General features: G+C 46.9%; 1 protein-coding gene across 3 annotated transcripts in view; it reads right to left on the bottom strand.

The window, feature by feature from the left end:
- KDM2A (lysine demethylase 2A) overlaps positions 1–10,084 on the bottom strand; it is a 105,992-nt gene extending 95,908 nt beyond the window's left edge. For 2 of the 3 annotated variants that reach the window (XM_082659525.1, XM_082659527.1), the window contains exons 1-2: positions 9,089–9,240; positions 7,746–7,869 (exon numbers count right to left, since the gene is read on the bottom strand). In XM_082659525.1, coding sequence (XP_082515651.1) covers positions 7,746–7,787 — 42 coding nt within the window. In that variant the 5' untranslated portion in view covers positions 7,788–7,869; positions 9,089–9,240. Of the gene's footprint in view, positions 1–7,745; positions 7,870–9,088; positions 9,241–9,985 lie in introns of those variants that run through there. The other variant, XM_082659526.1, reaches the window with a different exon arrangement.
- Positions 10,085–24,120: the final 14,036 nt, after the last annotated feature.

The following is a 24,120-nucleotide window of genomic DNA, read 5'->3' as shown; positions in this document are numbered from 1 at the left end:
CTGGTAAGTGGACCACACTTCAAGAACCACTGCCCTAGAGTTCAGGTAACCTATCACCTCAAGAGGTAATCTATTTCAGTATTCTTCTAGACACCTCCCTGACTTAAAACTACAAAAATATTACTCGTAAAAAAACATTTTGATCAAATTAGTGTTCAATTAAAAACAAACCACAGCTTCTAACGGCTCTCTATTTTCCATACCTGGCTTTCGTAATTGTTTAAAATGTGCTCCCTACATTATCAACACTACCTCCCAAACAAATCTTCTACTTTAGTCCTACTAATCTCTAGTAAAGCTTACGCTCTCTTTAGCTCCTACAAGACCACCCTCTTCCCTCCTCCTCTCTACCTACCTGAAGGAGGCTTCACCACTGTATTTGCCAAAACCACTCATTTGGTCACTATCTGCTGCCTTTTATCTTTATGCTTTAAGTTTTTACCAAGTACTCACAGATAGAGAAAACCCCCAAGAACCTAAAATTTAAAACAGAAAACAATGATATGAGTGACATGCATAAATAAAAGGCTTGACATATACACAAACTGCATGGATATTGCTATTTTAATAGATCAAGTGCAGTAAGTTCAAAGTTCACAAAAAAGAAAGAACGTGCCAATTTTTAAAAAACATAATCAAATGTTAGCTGTCAAATATTTGTAGCTATCTCATTTAGGCTATTAAGCAGATATTTGTTAGGAAAGAAACTGTAACAGTAGCCTCAAAAAAAGATGAAGCACTCAGTTTACAACTTCCTACAACAGGAGTACCTATCATTTGTTTTCTGTATGAAATACACGGCAAGAGAGATGATAAGGTGTGAAAGAAGAAACACAGGGTTCAAAGTCTCGTTCCACCCCTTACCAACTTTGTGACCCTGGTCAAGTCAAGGCAGCTCCCTACGCCTCCATTACCATGATAAAAAAAATTAAGGTTGGGGCTTCCCTGGTGGTGCAGTGGTTGAGAATCTGCCTGCCAGTGCTGGGGACACAGGTTTGAGCCCTGGTCTGGGAAGATCCCACATGCCGTGGAGCAACTAGGCCCGTGAGCCACAACTACTGAGCCTGCGCGTCTGGAGCCTGTGCTCCGCAACAAGAGAGGCCGCGACAGTGAGAGGCCCGCGCACCACGATAAAGAGTGACCCCCGCTGGCCGCAACTAGAGAAAGCCCGCGCACAGAAATGAAGACCCAACACAGCCAAAAATAAATAAATAAATTTATTTAAAAAAAAAAATTAAGGTTGGAAACTATACCATCTACCTTACAGGGCTGTTTTGAAGATTAAATAAGGTAACGCATTTGAAAGAACCTAGCCTAGTACTTGACACATGATAAATGTTTATTGAATTTTAACCTCTGTTGATGTGAAAGCACAATGCAAAAACACTGTATTATCCCAAAAATGAGATAAAGAGAGCACATTAATAAAACCTGACTAAGGATGTTCATTCCCCAAGAAGAAAAATAAAAAGGAACAGAAAATAAGAATGTTATGTCCCTCTGCATGGTATACAGCAAATGTATCCATTCCCTGACTTAATGGTCAAAACCAAGACTATTTTTTTTAACATCTTTATTGGAGTATAATTGCTTTATAATGGTGTGTTAGTTTCTGCTTTATAACAAAGTGAACCAGCTATACATATATCCCCATATCTACTCCCTATCCCACCCCTCTAGGTGGTAACAAAGCACAGAGCTGATCTCCTTGTGCTATGCGGCTGCTTCCCACTAGCTATCTATTTTACATTTGGTAGTGTATATATGTCCATGCCACTCTCTCACTTCGTCCCAGCTTACCCTTCCCCCTCCCCATGTCCTCAAGTCCATTCTCTACGTCTGCGTCTTTATTCCTGTCCTGCCCCTAGGTTCTTCAGAACCTTTTTTTTTTTTTTAAGATTCCATACGTATGTGTTAGCATATGGTATTTGTTTTTCTCTTTGACTTACTTCACTCTGTATGACAGACTCTAGGTCCATCCACCTCACTACAAATAACTCAATTTCGTTTCTTTTTACGGCTGAGTAATATTCCATTGTATATATGTGCCACATCTTCTTTATCCATTCATCTGTCGATGAACACTTAGGTTCCTTCCATGTCCTGGCTACTGTAAATAGAGCTGCAATGAACATTGTGGTACATGACTCTTTTTGAATTATGGTTTTCTCAGGGTATATGCCCAGTAGTGGGACTGCTGGGTCGTATGGTAGTTCTATTTTTAGTTTTTAAGGAACCTCCATACAGTTCTCCATAGTGGCTGTATCAGTTTACAAAAACCAAGACTTGAGAGTAACACAAACACCGTCGCTTGCAACTTCACAACTTTAAGGTTGTCTTAAAGTCAGCAAAAACCGTAACATGGAGGGTTTAGGACAGGATTTGAGATAGGAAACTTAAAATTCAGACTGAGCTTTTACAGTTAACTAAATATTTTCTTATCTGTTCTAATGGCTTAAATACTATAAATGTGTTCATGTGGCACGTGTGCTAAGCATAAGTTTTCATTTGTTAGAGCTTAGGCCTTCTGGTTCTTATGTATACTACAGAACCCAATACCCCAATATTTTGCTCATCCCTGTATACCAAACTCTCCTCCATTCTAGTGATCTATTCCTAGCAGTCAAGAAAACTCATAGCAAAGAAAAGTAAATACTTATGAGGGCTTTCAACAATATCAACAAATACTTATTGAGCACTTTCTACATTGCAGACTGAGAGTACTTTCTTCTCTCTTTTTGAGGCTAATTATTGAGCACTTTCTATGTGTCAGGCACTATTCAAAGCATCCAGTAGACACCATAAACAAAAACAAAGTCCCAACTCTCAAGGAGCCTGTACTCTAATGGAGAGATATGCACAAACAAACTTAAGTATGGTAGTGATTAGTGCTCAGCAAAATAAATAAGAGAAAGTAATGGGGCTTAAATACAGCCCTGTATTCTGGGTCCCCAAAATACGGGTAACTGTGGAAGACTGATGCATAAGTATAAAGAATTAGCTCCCTCATCATCTGCATTTTGAATGCCAAAAATGGGCAACAAGTTTTTCCTACATCACCAGGAAGGAGACTGCAACACTCCGAACAATGTACTCCTCCACCAATAGAGACTGACAGTTAAGTCTAATGGAATGACGATAAATAAGCAAATTCAACAATTTAGACCATCTATAATTTTTTTAATTATTAATAAACTATGGAAAAAATTGCTTAAAATTAGGTTTTTATTTTGCCTGGTCTATTCCTGGGCAGAAAGACCTTAGAGCGGGGACATTCAAAGTGCGACTGTTTGTAAAAGGGATAATCTGTTCATTGCTCCTGAATCTGGGGAGACAATTTTAAGGATGACCCAAAGAAAGGTGAGAATATCATAAGGACTCAGTGCCCTCAGTTTCTTGCAACAGATAAATGATTTAGCTATTTCAGAGAGAATCATATGTAAGGCACATTAACAGGATTGAGCATCCAGTAGTATAATAACATCCTTTAGAAAATCTCTTCATCTTAGCATCAAGATTGACAAGCAAGCTGAATTCTCAAGTAAATCAGCATCTCTCCCTTCAGATAACAGCACTAGGCTTAGGTGAAGTCAAGGGAAAAAAATATTCATGTCATGTAACTTCTTTTACCCTGAAGTATATTGTCTTCACCTTCTTTTACATTGATTTAGGCGTTCATTTGTTTCTACAATTGCCTTTGGCAGGGGTCAGTGAATTTTTTTCCATACTAAATGTAACTATACCTTAAGCATTTACTTCAGATGCACATTATTTTGTCCTTGATTTTATTTTTATTGTGCAATAATAAGGATTACTCAGAATTGGTGTGATTTCAAAAACTTAAAAGATCATTGACTACAATTGCTGAGGATTTAACTAATATTTTAGATTAAGAAACTATAAGATATTATGTTGAACATTCCCTATAAACAAACATTTAAATATACATGGCTGTGACAAACATTCAAAAATACTTCAACACTTTGGCTCCTGAAACCAAATGAAGAAAAAAAGTTCTAAAATTAGTACCTGTCCATGTTTCTCAGTAAGGTCCTACATCTTAATTTACTAGAAATACAGAAATAAATCATCATTACCTCAGGATAACCAAATATCCACCCATCACCAACCTGAAGCTTCTATCCCTCTCACTTGAATACCTCCTCAACTATGTCAACTTCCCATGGAGATCTATCTGGCTTTCTTCTAGAAATCCATACACAAAACTACTAATCTTTTCATTAAAAACAAAACAGTGGCTTGTTTAAAAAAAATCAAAACAGCATTTACCCTCCCTTGTATTCCCTACACTGCAAAATAAGTAAATGTTCTAGTTCCAGAAAGAAGAGCTTATGCCCCAAATCTACACGTACATACCATATTCAAAGGTGTAATTCTCTTCTACATGTAATAGATAAATACTAGTTTGACAAAAGACAAGCCAATTTTTAAAAACTAGCTATGCCTGATTTTTTAAAAAATGGCTTGTCACAAAGATGATAACAAACATATCAAAATTTATCTCACCAAATCCAGTCTGTGAACTTGAAATAGCTATGTCAGTTAAAAGCATTAAAAAGGATCTATTCAATCATGAATAATACATATTCTTATAAGTAAGGATACAACTTTTTTTTTTTAAAGATAGGTAAAAGATCCTCAATATTAAAGTCACTCTTGTTCTGAAACGAGTTTGGCCTCAGACTGTTAATACTGGTATACTACATTTTCTCTCCCAAGAGGCTATTTTGAAAGTATGTCACAGAGGGATAACCATTTAGGTTTTGTCCTCTAAAACAATATGGAAGTGATAGCCAATAACACTATAATCAATGCACTAGGTAATTCAATTCGACAAACATATAGCATGAGACCACACAAAGTTTAATCACCAAGCCAAATTAGCACACCTGTCATTTTGTCTCTCTTTCAAACTTTATGTTCCATGGCCAGTAACTGCAAAACAAAACTAAATTCTATACTTTGACTTAAAGAGATACGGTATTATAGCTACTGTAAAAATTAGCCTTTATGCCTTCATGTCAGTCTTAAAATTCCTCAAATATCTAACTTTATCAATAGAGAATTCTGTAATATAAGCACTTGCCACAGAGACATTAAAAGTTTGGTAGGCAGGGCTTCCCTGGTGGCACAGTGGTTAGGAATCTGCCTGCCAATGCGGGGGACACGGGTTTGAGCCCTGGTCCAGGAAGATCCCACATGCTGCAGAGCAACTAAGGCCGTACACCACAACTACTGAGCCTGCGCCCTACAGCCCGCGAGCCACAACTACTGAAGCCCGCGTGCCTAGAGCCCATGCTCCGCAACAAGAGAAGCCACCGCAATGAGAAGCCCGTGTACCACAACGAACAGTGGCCCCTGCTCGCCGCAACTAGAGAAAGCCGGCGCACAGCAACAAAGACGCGACACAGCCAAAAATAAATAAAATAAAATAAATAAATTTAGGGCTTCCCTGGTGGCGCAGTGGTTAAGAATTCTCCTGCCAACGCAGGGCACATGGGTTCGAGCCCTGGTCCGGGAAGATCCCACATGCCGCGGAAGAACTAAGCCCGTGTGCCACAGCTACTGAAGCCTGCACGCCACAACTACTGAAGCCCGAGCGTCTCAAGTCTGTGCTCCGCAATGAAGAGTAGCCCCCTTTCGCCACCACTAGAGAAAGCCCACACGCAGCAATGAAGACCCAACGCAGACAAAAATAAAATAAATAAATTTTAAAAATAAATAAATAAATAAATTTAAAAGTTTGGTAGGCAGACTGCCATTCAAATTAGCCACCAATATGCTCTCATATCAAAAGTTATGTTATGGGGCTTCCCTGGTGGCGCAGTGGTTGAGAGTCCGCCTGCCGATGCAGGGGACACGGGTTTGTGCCCCGGTCCAGGAAGATCCCACATGCCGCGGAGCAGCTGGGCCCGTGAGCCATGGCCGCTGAGCCTGCGCGTCCGGAGCCTGTGCTCCGCAACGGGAGAGGCCACAACAGTGAGAGGCCCGCGTACCGCAAAAAAAAAAAAAAAAAGTTATGTTATGGAAGGGATTTACACTTTGGATATAATTTTGTCATGTAATTTAAAAAAGGAAAACAGACATCAGTCACCCTAAACTCAAGATTATTACCCAAAATTCTAAGTGAGCAAGATTCTCCCAAAATATTTGCTGTACCCTCTTACACAACACTGCTACAAAAACACATAAACCAAAAGAAAAAATATGCTAGATAAGGAAAAGGTTAATGTGTGCAACAGGTAGCAATCATTTTACAATTAAAAAAAAAAACTTACCAGGACAAAAATCACAGATTCTTTGGATCTCCTTACCACTACCTCCCTATCTTGTTAAAAAATAAAAACTTGCTTTGAAAGACTGGATCCCAAGATCTCTCAGATATTTATGAAACAGCTCAGCAATTCTACCAGCCTGACGTGATAAAAACGAAAATCCATATAGCAGTAACTAACCAAGAAAAGAATTTTGCAGCATCTTCTTTCTTTTCCCCCCAAAAAACTGAATTCAAGAAATGTCAAAACAAAAATAAATCCTAAACGTACAAAATTCCACTGATGATATACTTTATTTCTAAAAGTTAAAGATAAAGAATTATAATCTCAACACACAGATTAGGAGACAAGAAGCAAATCTCTGAAATAAAGCTTTGCTAGAACATACTGCCTACTGGATACACTTGCCAATACACACCACACCTTTTCAACAGTCACACTGGGGCATGGGGGGGGTGGGCGGGGGAGAACAGCCTTTTCTCAAAGAGTCTGGACATTATCAGAAAATGAATTAAAGAATCACTCTTTTTTCCTCCAAATTCAGTCTAAAATGCAGAGCCAAATAAAACCAGCATAAATTCCTTTAGTAATTTTCTAGGTCTTTCAGTTCACCAAAGTTTACATAATGCATATAGTTCTGTGGCTTTCCTCATTCCCCACTCTACAAATAAAGTCAAATTTCTGAAACGAATATATGGTGAGAATATTAATAAAGCTCTCTTTGACTAGGGAAAACAAAAATCAAATTCTTAAACTCCAGTAGGGAAACCCTGAGAGGAAAGCGGGAGCCTAATGGACAAAGTATTCATATGCACATACAAGCTAATTCCTTCCAAATCATTACTAAGTAAAAATTTACTTTTATAAGATATATCGCATACATCCCTCCCCAAATACAAAATATAGAACTTTATCAGCATCCAGTATTCTCCCTTCTCTCAATCAATCCCCTTCAACCCTATCAGTGTTAATTTGTGTTAAAAAAAAAAAAATCCGCATTTCCACTCCCCAGCTCAAAGCCAAAAATCTTGGTACACAATAATCTAAAAAAATTATACGGAACTATCCTTCCTCAAACAGTTTTGCCCCTCAAATTTACATTCAAATCTAACGTAATCAATTAGATTTATTACAATGTCAGTATTGCAAAATTAGGAATCCTTGTCACACTGTAATCCACAAAATCCTTTGATTTACAACGGTTTCAGCAGAAGTTAAAAGCTACCTATAAATCCATTTCCAAATAGGATGACTACTAAGACTCTAACTACTTGGCCTAAAATTCAAATGAGATACTAATACACCTTCCCTCCTCTGGTGCAGAGAAAAGCCACCTGAAAAGTTTTAATCACAGTATGTTCACAAATGTAAACAAAATAGTTTTTCTGCTTCAAAATTGGAAAAAAAGAAAAGAAAAGAAAAGAAAAAAAAAGACAAGAAAATACTAACCAATCTCTGGCTGTAACGAATCCTTTCTTCTTCGGGTTCCATCTCTCACTCTTCTGTTGAAATTACAGAAAGAAACCACTCCAGGGCTGCCTTCCTCTTCCTCCTTAGGAACCAGATTGCAACACTAAAGAATAATGATATGAGCAGAGATGAGAACTCATCCTCGAACTCAACCTTTCTTTCCTCGGAATGAAGTGTTTAGGACATGTGTAAGTTAAAGGCTTCCTGAGAAATCTGGTTCCTCTTCATCAGTTTGGGACCTCTCAGCTCTGGGGCAAGTGGTTCCATGTCAAGATCAACATTAATCACATTACAACTGTCTGAGGCCTATAGGCAAGAAGATGTTGGTTTCAGTTCCTTACTGTCGGGCTATACCACTTGTTTCTCCCCACAGGATTACAATACGCAAGGCTCCCCTTCAATGGCAGCATTAGCAAAAAAAAAAAAAAAAGAAAGAAAAAAGGGGGGGGGGGACACAGGACTTTTCTCTCTTAGAGAGCTGGCCAGGTGAAGCAGCCACTGAACTAATCCAGATCCGAACCAAATTAGTTCTCTCTCACCCGTAATTAGAAACTAAAGAAAAGGACAGACTAACTATATAAGAAGAGAACAAGAAATTAGGATTTAAATAGACTCCAAAACAATTTCCCATACACCTCTAGTAAATCCGTATGCAATCGTCGCCTTCCTTCCTAGACTCCCCGGATCTTTTCATTCCCAAACCAACCCTCCACCCCAACACAAGATGTGTACAACTCTGAAACAAATTCAAGGGAGTTGCAAATCAGACACAAAAATGTATCAGATCTTTCTGTGTAAAGTAATAAAGATTTTACATAGAGACGTAAGTAAAATTCATCTTTTCCAAACATTAAAGACCGGTTTGCGCGACGGCCGATCCCTAATACCAAGAAAGGTTTTTCTTTTTCCTAAATATTCTCAAGGATAATGGCTTCCATAGAGAATGCAGATTTTTTTTTCTTTTTTGTAACTACATTAAGGCCACGTTAACAGCATCCTTTCAAAACTGCTACGAGACCACTGGACCTGATGACACAGTTTGCAAGAGCAGTTCGTGGCAGAGCCCTCCTGGAGGAAGCCCTCGCCCCAAGTCGGGAGGGAAACCGTGTTTGCACCCCCTGGGCGAAGACCGCCCGGGCTTGAGAGCAGCCAGGGCCGGAGAGGAAAAATGGAAAATCTCGCCTGGTTCCCCCAGGAAAAGGCGTTTCAATGGTTCGTTCAACCATCGGAAAAAGAAATAGAAACTTTACATTAAGTCTTTAGATAACACAGCGAACCAAAACTTCCAAGGGGGGGGGGGGCGACAGGAGGGGGAATCTCACCGGGGATTTTGCTCGTGAGTTCTTGTCCAAGTGAGAAGTAAAAGATTCCAAAAACTGAGAGGAAAAATTAAATCCCAAACGTCGTCTTCGGGTTTTTTCCGTGGATCAACCCAGTATCCAGAGGGTCACAGCGACCCGGAAAAGAGAGGAAACAGTTGCTGAATCAAACCTCCTCTTCTGGCTTTGGAGACCGGGAGTCTGAGGCGTCAGGAGAGGGGAGCGCGACCCCTCGGCGCCGAGCCCGGGGCGCCCCCGCCTCCCCCGGGCCAGCGGTCAGCAGCCCGAGCCCGAGCCCCGGGCCAGCCCCGGCCGCGGGGCCGCCGTGCCCTAGACAAGTAGCCGCTCGGCCACCGCCGGAGCCCGGGAGCGGCGGCCGATCAGCTGAGACCGGCCGACCCGAGGCTGCCCGCGCCGCCCCGGCCCCCCGGAACGCGGGCCCCGGCCCCGGGGGGCGGAGAGGGCGGGAGCGGCGCGGCGCGCCGGGCTGGGGGCCCCGGCTCCCCTCGCGTCTCCCCCTCAGCCCGGGCTCCGCGCTGCGGGACGAGCCCCCGGCTACTCCCCAGTCGCAGAGGAGGGATTCCGGGGGATGGGCCCCCTGGCGTTGCCCCTCCTCCCGAAGCGCCCCCTGCCCAGGATAGACAGAGCGGCGACAAGCCCAGCCGCTGGGAAGGTGCTCTGCGAGCCGCAGCCGCCGCCGCCGCCGCCGCTGCCGGGGAGGGGTGTTGTTTCCCTCACACAGGAGGAGCCGCTGAAGCAGCCGCCGCCATTTTGAACCCGTCAGACTCTCACATACACACAGCTCCTCCGCGGCGCACTGCGCAGGCGCCGCCTCCCCACCCCTCCTTCGGCTAGCCTCTCCACCCCCCACCCCCCTTCAAGCCTCTCCTCGCCGCTTACCGCTCTCCGAGGTGCACGTGAACGCGCACGCGTCACTCCCCTCTAACGCGGACACTTTGCCGGCGCGCGCACGCGCGGATGCGTCGGCCTCGAATCGCCCGCGCCCCCGCGACGCCGACGCGGCTCCCCGCCCCCCCTAGCGTCAGCCTGCCCGCCCTCCCGCCGGCCCACCGCCCCCGCTCCCCGTCGGCCTTCTTCCAGGGCTCGGGCCCGGCCCGCTGCTCGCGCCTGCGCGCAGGCCACAGATCCTCCTCCGCGCGCGCCCTGCCCCCCACACGCCCTCGCTCGAACACACACTTCGCCTCTGTGACCCCGCCCCTCGCCGGCCAGCTGCGCCGGCGGCCCTCCCCCACCTCTTCTGGGAGGGTGGTGACCCCCCGACCCCCCACAAAGCACAACACCCCCCTCCCCAAGCAGAGGGGAGAAGCGCCCCATTCCCCTTCAACCGCCCTCTGCGCGAGTCAGCCCGTCACAGTCGCACAACCTGAGGGCCGGGCGGCCTGGGCGAGGGCAGCCGTTGCCCGCCTCAAAGCGGGGTCTCCCGGGGTCAGGCTGCTGGGCCCGGCCGGCCAGACTGCCCAGGGCGAGGGGGCGCAGGGAAGGAGCGCCTTCCCGCCGGCTTCCCTCCCCTCACGCGCCCGCCGATGGGCCGAGGCCGGCCTGCCCGCCATCACCGGGCAGGCCCTGGCGCCCTCGCCGCGGGGCCAGTCCGCCCTCGGCTCGGGGGGCTCCTCGGTGCAGCAGCCCGGTCCCGCCTCACCCACTCCACGCCGCTCCGAAGGGGCAGGAAACGGGAGTAGCATGTCTGTCCTGGGCTCGGCTCCCCCGGGGGAGCTCCGGGCTCTTGACAAGGGAGTCCACAGGTACCAGGCGCGGGAGTGGTCGCCGCGACGGCCCGGGGGCGGTGGCGGCCGGCGCGCCCACCGCGGGCCCGAGGCGCCCGGGGAGGTGGCCCTGCAAGCCCCCGCTCCTCGGCCACGCTCAGGTTTCCGCAGCGCCCGTGCCCCCGGCGGCCCGGGTGGGACGTGACCCCGCCCCCGGCGAGTCGGGGCGCCCCCCACGGAGGGGTGCGCGAGCTGTCCCGAGCCCGCGGGCCGACCCCGCCGCCCCGGGCCGCGGCGGGCGCTGGAGGCCCGGCCGGGAAGATGTCTTCTCTCGGTGCGCGCAGCTTCGCGCGAGGGTCAGCGACGGGGCAGCGGCCGCCGAGCCGCGCCAGCCCTGCCCACGAACGGGCTCCCGCGGCTCGACAGCTGCCCGACGGGCTAGCAGGCTGGGGACGTCGACGGAGCCCGGCCAGAGGTATCTGAGCAACGCCATGCGAGCAGCCCAACCGCGATCAGGGCATTTCCCCAGCCAATCTCGTGCTTTGGGGCCCGTTTAAATTATAAATCCCGTAAAGGACCGTGGCTTGGGCGTTAACGCACCCGGGTCAGCTCTGTTGGCTTCACTACACTCTTGCTGAGAGGTGTCACATAGATCTTTTTTCTCCCTGCCTTGGTTTCCTACCTTTTAAACTCTTGATTCCTGGGATCCGGGGATGGAGGAGAGAGGAAGGGCATGGAGTGAATCATATAACTTCCATGAACAACATGGAACTCTTTTAGGAAGACGTTAGAGAAAGACAATAATTGAAATAATGATATCTTCTATTTCTGTCAAGGTTTGGACTCTAGGGCAAAGGCAGTATGTAAACCCAAAGTATCATTATTTATTAGCACATGAGGTTTTTCTACATGCAAACTTGGGGAGCTTTACAGACATTCTCTGCTTTGTCTCACAACATCCTTAGGGGACAAGCTAAAGTGTAGGTACCATTACACTCATTTCAAAGATAGACACTTGAAGTACAGAAAGGTTAAACAGCTTGCATGACTACTCTAACAGAGAAGAGTTTAGTGCTTTGCCACACCAGACTTCAACTTCTCACAAACAACACAAAATGTTTGTTAACATGGTATCACCCTCTTGCATTCCAGTCACTGGGAAATATTCTTTATTCTAATACTAGTTTTGTTCAGACTTCTTAGATTTTCAGGGCAAATGAAGAGCTTCACCCAAAATTATCAGGCCTAAAGCCTAAGCCTTTCAGACTATAGTAAAATATATTTAAAAGGCAGCAGTCTTTAACATTGGCACTACCACATGCCATCCCATAGGCATCTGGCTCTCTGCAGGTATAGAAAAAGGCAGCAGCTTGTTTGTATTGTCTTTAAGAAGGAGAGAAAGACTTTTGCCATTGTCAGGCCTCATTGCTATTTGCAAAATAAACGGCTTTATTTCCTTCCCACTCATCCCTATAAACCCATGAGATACTTGGGGGCAAAGAGAGAGAGAAGGAGGTCTCTAGCAGAAACTCAACTTGGTCTTAAGATCCAGGACCCCTTAAAGTAATTAACCGTCAGTGAACTGAGTTGCTCACCTTCAGATAACAGATGCCTCCTACAGGTTTAACTCAGGTGGGTGTGCTGGGACGAAACCTAAGAAGGCTTCAAGAACAATAATAGTAATACTTACTTTGAACAGGACTGCGAGTAAAGGTTTGTCAGATTGCAGCCAGCTCTTTTCCAGTTGAAAACTATTTGTTAACTAGTCTGCACTGGGCAACATGATGTTTAAACATATACACAGTGGTTTCTCCACAGGCAGGCTTTGTTAATATTCCAAAGCAGATGTGCAGGGTGAGATAAGAGATAGGCAGATGGCCAGTGATTCCCACCCCCCCAAAATCACAACGGCTCTGGTTGGCAAGGGCATATCATGAGGCTCACTGCTTTGCCCTAAAAGAGCCATTTTCAAGGAGAACAGAGATTGGGGATTCCCCGAGAAGGCCACTAGAACTGTGAACAGCTATATGACTTCACCTGCAGCTGCAGGGAGAGGGCGAGAGTAGTAGAGGGAAAGAAGGAAAGAAAAATTCCTTCTAGAAGCATTGAGAAGAGAATCCCTGACTGGAATAAGCTGGTACCTTAATAAGATATTAACAAACCTCTGCTTTCTTGAGCAAAGCTAAGACCCCTCAAATGCTGAGAGTCAAAATTCAGATCACCCACTTCCTTGGAGAGACTTTAGTGAGAGAAAAGAGAACCCTGTAGTCTGGTCAATTAAGTTAAGCTATTTCTGATTTCTCTGCACTCCCTAAATGTTCAGGAGGAAGTAGGGATATCCCAAACAGTGTAGGTCTAAACCGAAATAGAAGAGTTGGTCTTGAAGAGCCCCTGGGAGGTAGCATAGCCAGTAATTAAAAAGTATTGGCATCAAAGACAGAAGGTCTACTCAGCTGGCTGCCAGCTAGTCAGTCCTAATGAACTCCTCAAAGCCTGGGTTTTTCATCTATACAGTGGGAAAAATACCTAACTCTCAGGATGAGGTAAATAATATCTTAAAGCCCAGTGTCTGACACATAGTAGCCATGGATTATGAGCATTTACTGTGTTTCTGACCTCCAGTTTCGAGGAAAGTTTTAAGTACAGATGCTTCACTGTTTAAGCAAATTTAGAGTGTAAGGAGTGACTTACATAGCTTTTCCTCTTTCCTTTCCTGGATCCTAGTCTCTCCTCTCCAACCCCTGGTGTCTCTGATCTCCAGTTTTCTCTTGTCCCTGACTCTGTCTGCCTCTCCCTGATCATCACCTGATCATCCTGAGGTCTCTTTCTTTAAATCATTCTCTCCATCACTCTGCTGCTCCCCACCTGCTGTGCTCATTCCTCTCTCCAGCCATGCCCATGTCATCAGCGGAGTAGACCTTGCTTGCCCACTTCCCTTTACCCATGTTTGGTGCACCCTCATCACGTGCTGTCTAGTTTTGTAACTTAATCATTTCCTGAACATCTTTCTCCACCCCCCTTCACTGGACTGGAAGTTCCTTGAAGGCAGGGGCCAGGCCACATCTGAGTCCCTCAAAAGACCTTCCAAAATCAATATCAGATACTTACCGTGTCAACCCTAGGAGGGATAAAAATTAGGTGTTGGGTGATTGTGAGTTTTAAGGGATAGAAAGTTTTCTTTTGAGTCTGAAAGTAAAATCTGAATTGATCAAGAAAAGAAAGGAAGCCAGAAATGCCCTGCAGATTCTTGTATCATTGAACATCAGGGGCACGTGAGATTCTCTTAAATTTCGTGGAACACGGTTGACCCTTTCCTTGGGACTATAGGACAAAAGCCCTCCCTGGCCCAGTCTCTCCTTGCTGCCATTTTCACCAGGCCTTTGGCCTGCTTTTGTGCAGACCCACCTCTCCTGAGTCATGGGGTTGACTGGCTGTGGGGCAGCTGCAGCAGCATCTGGGATCCACCCGCTCTTTTAGCAGCCTTAGCTTTGCCTTGGGGCCAGGCCACGCTCACTTCCACTTCTAAAAGGGAGAATCTTCCTGCCCTTTCCGAGAGTGGGCCTGAAAGATGCTGAGCCCTGTGCCTCACGACACCTGTATTTGGTAGGGGGACGTTTCTGTCACCCTAGAGTTCCAGGGTGTGTTTGCAACCCTGTGCTTGTTTGCTGGCATCTGGTGACGGCTGTTAGCTGTGGGGTGCCCCAGCCACATCCGCAAAGGGCTAGTTGCCTAAACACTTAGGCCTGTTCCTAGATCCTCCCAGAGGGTCTGATCTTTGCCCATCTTCTTCGAAGGCATTCACTGCCTTTTGTCAGCTACGGTTAAGTCTGGTACCGTTTCAGCTGCTTTGTGAGGGGCCTTACCAGATGTGTGCTATTAGTCCAGTCCTGTAACCTATAAGGAACTTCTTTCTTTAATAAAACAGAGATCATGACTCCTGCCCTGTTTCCTCCTAGGATTATTGTGGAGTCAAATGGACTAATGAGCAGCTTCCTATGGAAGCTGGAAGATAATATATTTAGAAAGGATTGGGACTTCCCTGGTGGCGCAGTGGTTAAGAATCCGCCTGCCAGTGCAGGGGACATGAGTTCGAGCCCTGGTCCGGGAAGATCCCACATGCCGTGGAGCAACTAAGCCCATGTGCCACAACTACTGAGCCTGCACTCTAGAGCCCGTGAGCCACAACTATTGAGCCCGCGTGCCACAACTACGGAAGCCCGCACGCCTAGAGCTCGTGCTCCACAGCAAGAGAAGCCACCGCAGCGAGAAGCCCGGGTACTGCAATGAAGAGTAGCCCCCACTCGCCGCAACTAGAGAAAGCCCACACGCAGCAACGAAGACACAACGCAGCCAAACAATAAATAAATAAATTTATATATACATAAGAAAGAAAGGTTGCTGGTTCTACTATTTCTTTTTATTTATTTTCCTACAAGAAGGATTTGTTTTGTTACTGAGTACCTTGTGCTTAACACTAAATTAAGGGCTTGGATGGAAAAAGGAGATTTGAAAATTTAGAAAGCTTGGCTTTTACCCTTGCAGGCTTTGTATCATGGAGGAGATGCCATGAAGATATGACATACTAAGAGAACGTTTGTCATTACAGTGAATCACTGGAAGATAATGTAGACAAATAAGAACTCGGTATAGAATTCCGCTTGGCTGTAGGCCCCATGGGGCAGGAAGTTTTGTTCATTTTGTTCATGTTCACCGATGCATGCCCAGTGCCTAGAACAGTGCCAGGCAGAGTCGGCACTTACTCACTCTTTGGTGTTTATTGAACCAATGAAGAAAGCAGTGATGCTTCTGAGGGACAGAAGAGTGTGAAGGCTGCAGGGCTTTGAACGCTTGCAGAAAAGTTTGATTTTGACAGAGTAAGAGAGGCACATGTGTTCTGGAGCAGAGTGTTGGTGTAATACCAATTGTTCCAGGTAAACTGTTCCTGCAGCTGTCACTTCAACTGGAATAGAGGTGATAGAAACTAAAACCCCTACTACTGCAAACCGAGCCAGAATGTATGTTTGCAAATCTTAGGCCAAGTACTTCACCCTCTTTATTCCAGCTTCTCTTGTAATCTAGTCTTTCTGTTCTGCTTATCTCTGCCGTCTCCAGTTTCTGGGTGTCCTCTATAGAGTCCATATCAGACCACAGCTTTTGATGTAATATTATAAACTTAATATCTTCAGCCAACTTTTTTTCAAAACGTCTCTTAATTATACTACTGTTCATTATCTTTGAATGTAATTTTAAAATGACAATCTCCTTTTTTCCCAAAATGCTCGCTAAATATTTAAACTGTGAAATGTATTCAGTCTTCATTTTCTTTCTGGCTAAATCTATTTTTACCCTCTCTGGGGGACTGCAAGAAATTATTGACTGCGTTTAAGGTGAGATTTCCATGTTATATTTTTTGCAGCTATACTTGATTTGCCACAGCTTAGAGTTCATGTTTTGATTTGGTCATAATTACTAGATCTGCTACTACTGTTGATCTAATTCTCTTCTTATTGGTAAGCTGCATATCCTTAGTTAACTTTCTATTCCTGTATAGTTTTATTGGTATAAGGAATGTGGGAGATACTAGATCTATACCTTAGTCCTTTATTATTGAAACTGCTTACAAGATTTACACATCAATGTTTTTAATGCATATGTTTATACCAGTGAAGGTTTATGTTTTATATAAAAGTTAATATTTTTATAATATATTTTAGCATTTTCTATGTCATTTCACTATTAAGTACATATTTACTGTTTCCTATATTTTATGCATTTTTATAGTCAACAAATTCAGAAAAGTGGGCAAATTGAGTTCTCAATTCCGGCTCGCTGGAAGATAAATATAGAAATGGCAGAGGTTTTCTTGTTCTGAATCCACGTTATTCCTCTTGAAGGGACCATATTTCTTTCTATATGCATTTAAGTTGCTCCCTAATACACAGGCATGCAATTTGAATGCTATTGATAGTAGAACAATGCCGCTAATTTCCAGGGCTTTCTCTTCATTCTCTGGTTTGTTACTCATTAAATCTGCCACCCAGTGTCTCACACTTGACTGGATCTCTATATGACCATTATCATCAGTAACCACAAAATACATGCCAGTTTCTAACTACCTGCTGGGTCTTCAAAATTTAAAATATAAGACTTGGACCCTGCCCTCAAGGAGCTTACAGTTTAGAGAAGAAAAAAAATGACCACTTCGAAAATGCCAACGTGCATTGACAAGCAACAGCATGGCAGAGCTCAGAAAGGGAGAAGTGAAGAGAGTTCCTGCACAGCCCCAGGAGCTGCAGCAGTACTTCTCTCTCCTCCAGGACTTCATGGTGTGTTTACTCAGGTGCCGCATTAACTTTTTCCCTATGGCGCCTACTAGGTCCTCCTCCATTTAAAGGGGATATTAGCACTAAATTACAGAATCTTAGAGTTGGCATGGAGCTCACAGGTCATTTAATCCAACCTGCTCATTTTAAACAACTGGCAGTCTGAGGCCCAAAGATGTTAAATAGCTTGGCCAAGGTCATGCAGCTAGTTTAGTAATGACATTGGAACCATAAACCATGTCTTCTGATACTTACTTTTCCTGCTACTCCTCAAATTGATGGCATTTTTCACCATCAGATCAAATGTTTGTTCATTCGTTCCTTCCTAAGAAAGAGCACCTGTCTGTTTGAGACAGTGTGTTTGGCCCTGGGGTTGCAAGGTGAGTGTGAATGAGACCATGTTGGGGCAGGTCAGGTGACCATATAAATTAACCACCAAGCTGAGACCCTTTGAAACAGTGAAAGGGTCTAATAATAACTATATGCACATCAGGTGTAATCCAAGACAAGTGCCCTGATGGCCGCCAGGTCTGTGCAGGATATATACACGGTCTGTACAGGATACTGTGAGGGCACAAAGGTGGGAGGGGCCAAGTCTGCTGTCGGGGAGGGGTGTCCAGGCAGGGAAGGCTTCATGGAGCAGGTGATGCTTGAAGTTACTGAGGTTTCTTTTTGTTTGTTTGTTTTAATTAATTAATTTATTTTTGGCTGTGTTGGGTCTTCGTTTCTGTGCGAGGGCTTTCTCCAGTTGCGGCGAGTGGGGGCCACTCTTCATTGTGGTGCGCGGGCCTCTCACAGTCATGGCCTCTCCCACTGTGGAGCACAGGCTCCACACGCGCAGGCTCAGTAGTTATGGCTCACGGGCTTAGTTGCTCCGCGGCGTGTGGGATCTTCCCAGACCAGGGCTCGAACCCGTGTCCCCTGCATTGGCAGGCAGATTCTTAACCACTGCGCCACCAGGGAAGCCCGAAGTTACTGAGGTTTTGATGTTCACCAAGAAGATGGTGGAGGAAGGGTGCTTCCCATCCGTGGTGTGCTCTAGACACAGCAGCACAGCTGACAAGGACCGAGCCTACAGAGGGAATCCTAGCCTAGAGGACTTCTCCCACCATATTCAGCAAGTGGATGGGGCTTTGTCCTTTGTAGGGGATGGTTATTTGGTTATCCAGGCAGCAAATATTTATTGAGTATCTACTAGGTAGCAGGCACTGCTGTAGGCACTGGGAATACCGTGGGCAAGACAGATACCTGCTCTGAGAGGGAACACAGTGTAGTGGTCCAGCAGGGACCCTTGCAGTGAACATGTCACCTTGCTCAAGCTGCACAGCTTCAGGGGTTCGGTTTCCTCATTTATAAAAAGGGTTAAGAATCCCTCCTCATAGGTCACTGTGGCAGGATCTGAATGAGTTTAACATTCACAATGTTAGAACAGCGCCTGGAACATAGTAGATGCTCATAAACAAGTTTGTGAAATAAACTGAGCTTATAGTTAGTTGGGAGAACCACAGCAAATTTATTACGTAAAGTCTATAAAGAAAATAGGAAAGCGGGACTTCCCTGGTGGTCCAGTGGTTAAGACTTCCACTGCAGGGGACATGGGTTCGATCCCTGGTTGGGGAACTAAGATCCCACATGCTGCGTGGTGCGGCTGGGGGAAAAAAAAAAAAAAAAAAAAAAAAAAAAAAAAAACTATAAAAGAAAAAGAGAAAGAAAATAGGAAAGCTTCTCTTACAGTTGAAGCTGTCATACAGTTGCGACTGTATGACAAAAAGGAACATTCCAGGGAGAGGCAACAACTTAACCAAAGCCCTCTGTGGGACGGGCATTGGTGTGATCAAAAAGCAGCAGACCAGAGAGGCCAAGGTGGCGAGGCCGGGCATACAAAGCTTGCTGTGAGCTGAGAATGTACTCCCAAGGTGGGGGTAACCCATGGTGGTCGCGGAAGCAGGGGAATGACAAGGTCAAATTTATATTTCAGAAAGAACTCTGAAGTGGAAAATCCAGGAGAAGCAGGGGAGGCAGGGCCAAAAGATGGGTTCACATTCGCACTTGAGGCTGAGAGGCTCTGTAAGGACTTCAGTGGAGAGCAGTCTGCACCCAATTTGGAGCTTCAAGAATCAGCAGTGACAGCTTAAAACCATGGGGGTGGGGGGAACAAGATGTCTCATGGAAAGTGTAGAAGGAGTCCAGAATCCCAGGGACAGGGCTCCATCGGGGAGGACCATGCCTGGCCCATTTTTGGCGCTCCATTACTGCTTGAAGAATGAATGGTTGTAGGAAGTGGCCCACAGAGGAAGAGGAGCCTGTGAAAATAGCTGAGAAGGAAAGACCAGAGGGGTAGGACACAGAGAATGAAAGCAGCGTAGAGGAGAGTGGAGGAGAGTGTCAAGCAGGAGGGAGGGGTTGAGGGGTGAGATGAAACTGGAAGACCACCCCTGGATGGGGAGCCACTATGACATCACTGGCAACTTTTGCCAGCAGTGTCGGTGGAGTTGGGGGTGGTGGAGTTGGAATGCAATGATTGGGAAGTAAGAAAAGATGGGGTGCCTACACCCTTCTTTCAAGGAACACAGCTGTGAAGCGAAGAGCAGAAGGAAAGAAACAAGCTTGTGTGTGGCCTACAAGAAGGTGTCAGGAGAGATAAAGGGCTTGAAAATGGAACCTGGAAATAAGGGATAAGGGATAGAGTAGGAGGTGCTCAGTGTGCGACAGTCAGGGTGGCAGACTGGTCCCGAGATTAGCTCCAGCTGAGAGAAGACATGCCTTCCTCTGACCCTGCAGAGAGGTCGTGAGGGAGAGAATTTGGTGCAAGAGGTCGAGGGAGTTTACACTTGAAAACCCTTGGAATAGTAGTCTCGGGCGGAGAAGACAGTGTAGTTGATGTAGGCTTTGAATTCCAACCACTTTCTCTCTGACAGAAGCCATGTCATACTGATCTGAACTTCCTTGATGGGAGAAGCTGTGCCAGTGATAGCAGGAAGCCCACTTCCTGTGACCAGTAGTCATGCCAGAGGTCGGTGAGGACCCAGGCAGGTGTGCTACACAGAAAGGAGAGCTGAGAGTCCAAAGGACATGATGGCCCCAGCTGACAGATAAACAGGAGTTTCTGTCCTGACCTTCCCGCACCACCTGGCCAGCAACTTCACTGTTAGAGCTCCCCCCGGACTCTCCTGTGAGGGACGCTGTTTCCCACCCGATCCTCCCCTCCAAACAGGGTTTGGCTATGCTCCCTCCTCCCTGTGCCTTCCTCTGCCCCCAAGCCCGTGCACCAGGCCTTCCCTGCTGCCTGCTGTGAATTCCCGCAGTGCCCACCCACCTAGTTTGGCATTTTTTAAAATAAATTTATTTATTTTATTTATTTATTTTTGGCTGCGTTGGGTCTTCGTTGCTGCACGCGGGCTTTCTCTAGTTGTGGCGAGCAGGGGCTTCTCTTGTTGCGGAGCACGGGCTCTAGGCACACGGGCTTCAGTATTTGTGGCTTGCAGGCTCTAGAGCGCAGCCTCAGTAGTTGTGGCGCATGGGCTTAGCTGCTTCGCGGTATGTGGGATCTTCCCGGACCAGGGCTTGAACCCGTGTCCCCTGCATTGGCAGGTGGATTCTTAACCACTGCGCCACCAGGGAAGCCCCGTAGTTTGGCATTCACTGCATGCCCTCTTGCAGTTAAAAACCTCTAGTATGTCTTATTCTCCCTCCAGTGGAGGAAGCCCCTGAAGGCTTAACGTGTGCTTGTTTCCTCCACTGTGTCTGGAATCAGGCCTTGAAAATAGCCATTTTCTCACTCAGTAAATGCTTGGGAAGATAGTGGGAGAGCAGGCCACCATGTAGTGGCTGAGGACACAGGTCGACGAGAGGGATTGCCAGGAAAGAGGTGGAATTTATAAAAGTAACTGTCAACTATCAGAAGTAATTCAAATGGGATGAAATGGTGGGAGGCAGGAGATGTTGAGTCGCTTTGCCAGGAAGACCCAGCCAGTGGGTGTAGTTGAAAGAGGAAGAGGAAGCAAGAGGGCCTGGGGAGAAGGAGCTGGTGGCGAGTTAAGACTGGGTGGGAATGGGTTGGTCACTGACAGCCACAGAAGGCTCTAGAGAGATGTGTATCATATGCTCCAGGCAAGAGCTGGAAAAAGCAGCACTAGGTGACCGGCAGGCCATCCATTGCTGGAGGCCGAGAGTGAGAAGGTAACCGACAGATGGAAGAGGACTCTGGTCAGAGACAAGAGTGAGAAGGTAACCGACAGATGGAAGAGGACTCAAAACGTGGCAGAGAAAGACCAGTGCTCGGCAGAGGGCATGGAGTGAGGAGGGTGGCGGAACTCACATAGCCCAAGCTTCGCCCCGTGAGTGGGAGAGAAGGAATAAAGAAAAGCTAATGAACACTGCATTTTCTGGTGATCTCCATCCAACCCTATTCAAAGGTGTTGTTCCTGCAGGTACCCCAGTCTCTCTCTCAGAGATCCCCCCTCGGTGGTCTTGAGGGAGAATGCTGGCATCTTCCTTCTGTGGAAGTTGAAGGGGCCAGCCCCTCCTCCCCTCACCTGGTGTAGCTGGGGCTGGTTTGTGACATAGGTTTGACCCAGCAGACGCTCCCTGGCAGGATGTTGACAGCCGAGCAGGAGACCTTAGGATGTGGTGGAAAGTGGAGATCATTCCTACCTGGCAGCCTGTTCCTACTAAGTCACTAGCAGTGGGACCACAGAGCTCCCTGGCCTCCCACCAACCCAAAGCTGGTCCCCCAGCCCCCAGTCAATTCTGGGCGCCGTCTCTACCACCGCCTCCACCTCCACACACGCACATACACGCTCTCCTTCAATTCCTCTCTGGTTAGCTGGCGTCAGTTTCTGTTGTTTGCAACCAAGAACTCTGACGATGCGAGAGTTCAATCCTGTTAATTAAAGGTTGAGAACGCCATCCGATTCCTACGCAGATGTGGAAAAATTTGGAAGGACTGCAGTTTGGTTCATCTCTTTAGTCTCCTAAGTGCCAGATGCTGTGTGCTGAGTACTGAGGATAGAAAGACAAACACAGCAGGCCCTGTTCTTCATGTAAGCAAGTGAGTGTGTCTTAGTTTGAGTTCACCCGGAAGCAAACCCCGAGACAAAGATTCAAGTGTAAGTAGTTTATTTGGGAAGTGGTCTGGGAAGCACAGATAGGGGAGCAGGGAAATAAGACAAGGAAAGGAAGGAGGCCAACAGAGGGCACATCATCAAAACTACTGCAGAGGGCCACTGAGCTCAGCCTGGCTGAGGCCTGTGGGAGACCATGTAGCACAGGCCTCAAAGCGTCATTTATCTATCAGCTGCCATCTGCCATTGGTTGAGGGCTGCCTCCAGAGGCCCTGGGCCCCCTGACACTTTCACTGCCTGGCCCATGTGCAGTTAGCAGCCTGAGAAGCCCTTGGGCAGAGGCACAGAATGGGGACTGCTGAGGGGCCATGTGTGGGCCACCACATCCAGGGCTGCAGAATGCAGTGGAGAGAAAGTTCTATGGTTCTTTGAGAGAACTAGGACAGGGACAGTGAGAGAGCTGTCTATGAGAGACAGTGAGAGAGCCAGAAGAGAGCTGTCAACTCCTGAAAGAAAGTGTCCTCAGACTTGAGCGAAGTCCTTCACTAAGGCTTTCTAGGTATGATGGATTTTGAATTCGAATCTGCAGATGTGGTAAAGGAAGGTCATATGGGGAGAAAACTTTCTGTGCCAAGGTCCCACGCCAAGAGGAGCCAGCCTAGCTGGAGGCAGACTGCTGGGCAAGAGGAAGGAGATGGGTGAGGGGAGGCCTGAGCCTGGCAGCATCTCCCCAGACCCCTTGCTCCCAGGGGCCACCCACTGCCACCAGCTGCCAGAGATACCCTCTAAACCATTCACTTTTTCTTTTTTTAATTTATTTATTTTTGGCCACGTTGGGTCTTCGTTGCTGTGCGTGGGCTTTCTCTAGTTGCGGCAAGCGGGGGCTGCTTTTTTTTGCGGTGAGCGGGCTTCTTATTGCGGTGACTTCTCTTGTTGCGGAACACGGGCTCTAGGCGCGCAGGCTTCGGCAGTTGTGGCACGCGGGCTCAATAGTTGTGGCTCGCGGGCTCTAGAGTGCAGGCTCAGTAGTTGTGGCACATGGGCTTAGTTGCTCCACGGCATGTGAGATCTTCCCAGACCAGGGATTGAACCCGCGTCCCCTGCATTGGCAGGCGGATTCTTAACCACTGCACCACCAGAGAAGTCCCTAAACCATCCACTTTTATTGAGGGCCCAACCCTGTCCCAGCTCTTCACACTGATCTTTAACTTCCCATGAGGAGGTGCAATGATTACCCCACTTCAGAGACTGAGGGAAAAGCACGGGGAGGATAAGGGTCTTACCCAAGGTCATGTGGCTAGGGTTTGAACCCAGGTAGCCTGGTTCCCAGGCCTGTGTTCCCAGCAGGATTATTTAAGCATACAACTGAGCGTGTTCCTGCTCTGTTAACACACAGATGGCTGTGTGTGTTGAATGACAAGTGACATAAAATGCAGTTCTCAGAGGGCAGGTGGCTGCTTGGATGGCTGCAGAAGGATGGCCAGGCATGGGCGGAGTGTAGAGGTATGGTGAGGAGTTTCCCCTGGGTGCCGGGCATGGCTGCAGGCTGGGGGATGAGACATGTCACACGACATGGCTGAGAAACCCAACCTGGGGTCACTGTCGGGCACCAGCAGCCACTAGGTTTGCAAAGGCCGTGGAAGACCCTGCCTGCCCTTTCTCTCAAACAGAACCACAGTCCAGTGGAGGAGATCAAAAAGGCCACAACAAATGGCAGAGGGAGGTGACAGCTACCATGCAGGGTGTGACAGCAGCCTGGAAGTGGAGGAGGACTTAGGAAGTAGGAGGGCAGTGTGATCCGAATCCTGCTTTGTGGGAGCAGGCCCTGCTCCCACATCCTCCCCCTCCACACACCCCTCCCTCCTGCCTGCCGGCTCCCGTCCACCCAGCGCCCAGGCTAAAGGCTCCTGCCTGCTGCAGGCCCA

This window comes from Grampus griseus (genome assembly GCF_964374135.1).
Source record: "Grampus griseus genome assembly, chromosome: 8".
Taxonomy (NCBI): domain Eukaryota; kingdom Metazoa; phylum Chordata; class Mammalia; order Artiodactyla; family Delphinidae; genus Grampus; species Grampus griseus.
This window is presented reverse-complemented; position numbering and strand designations above follow the sequence as displayed.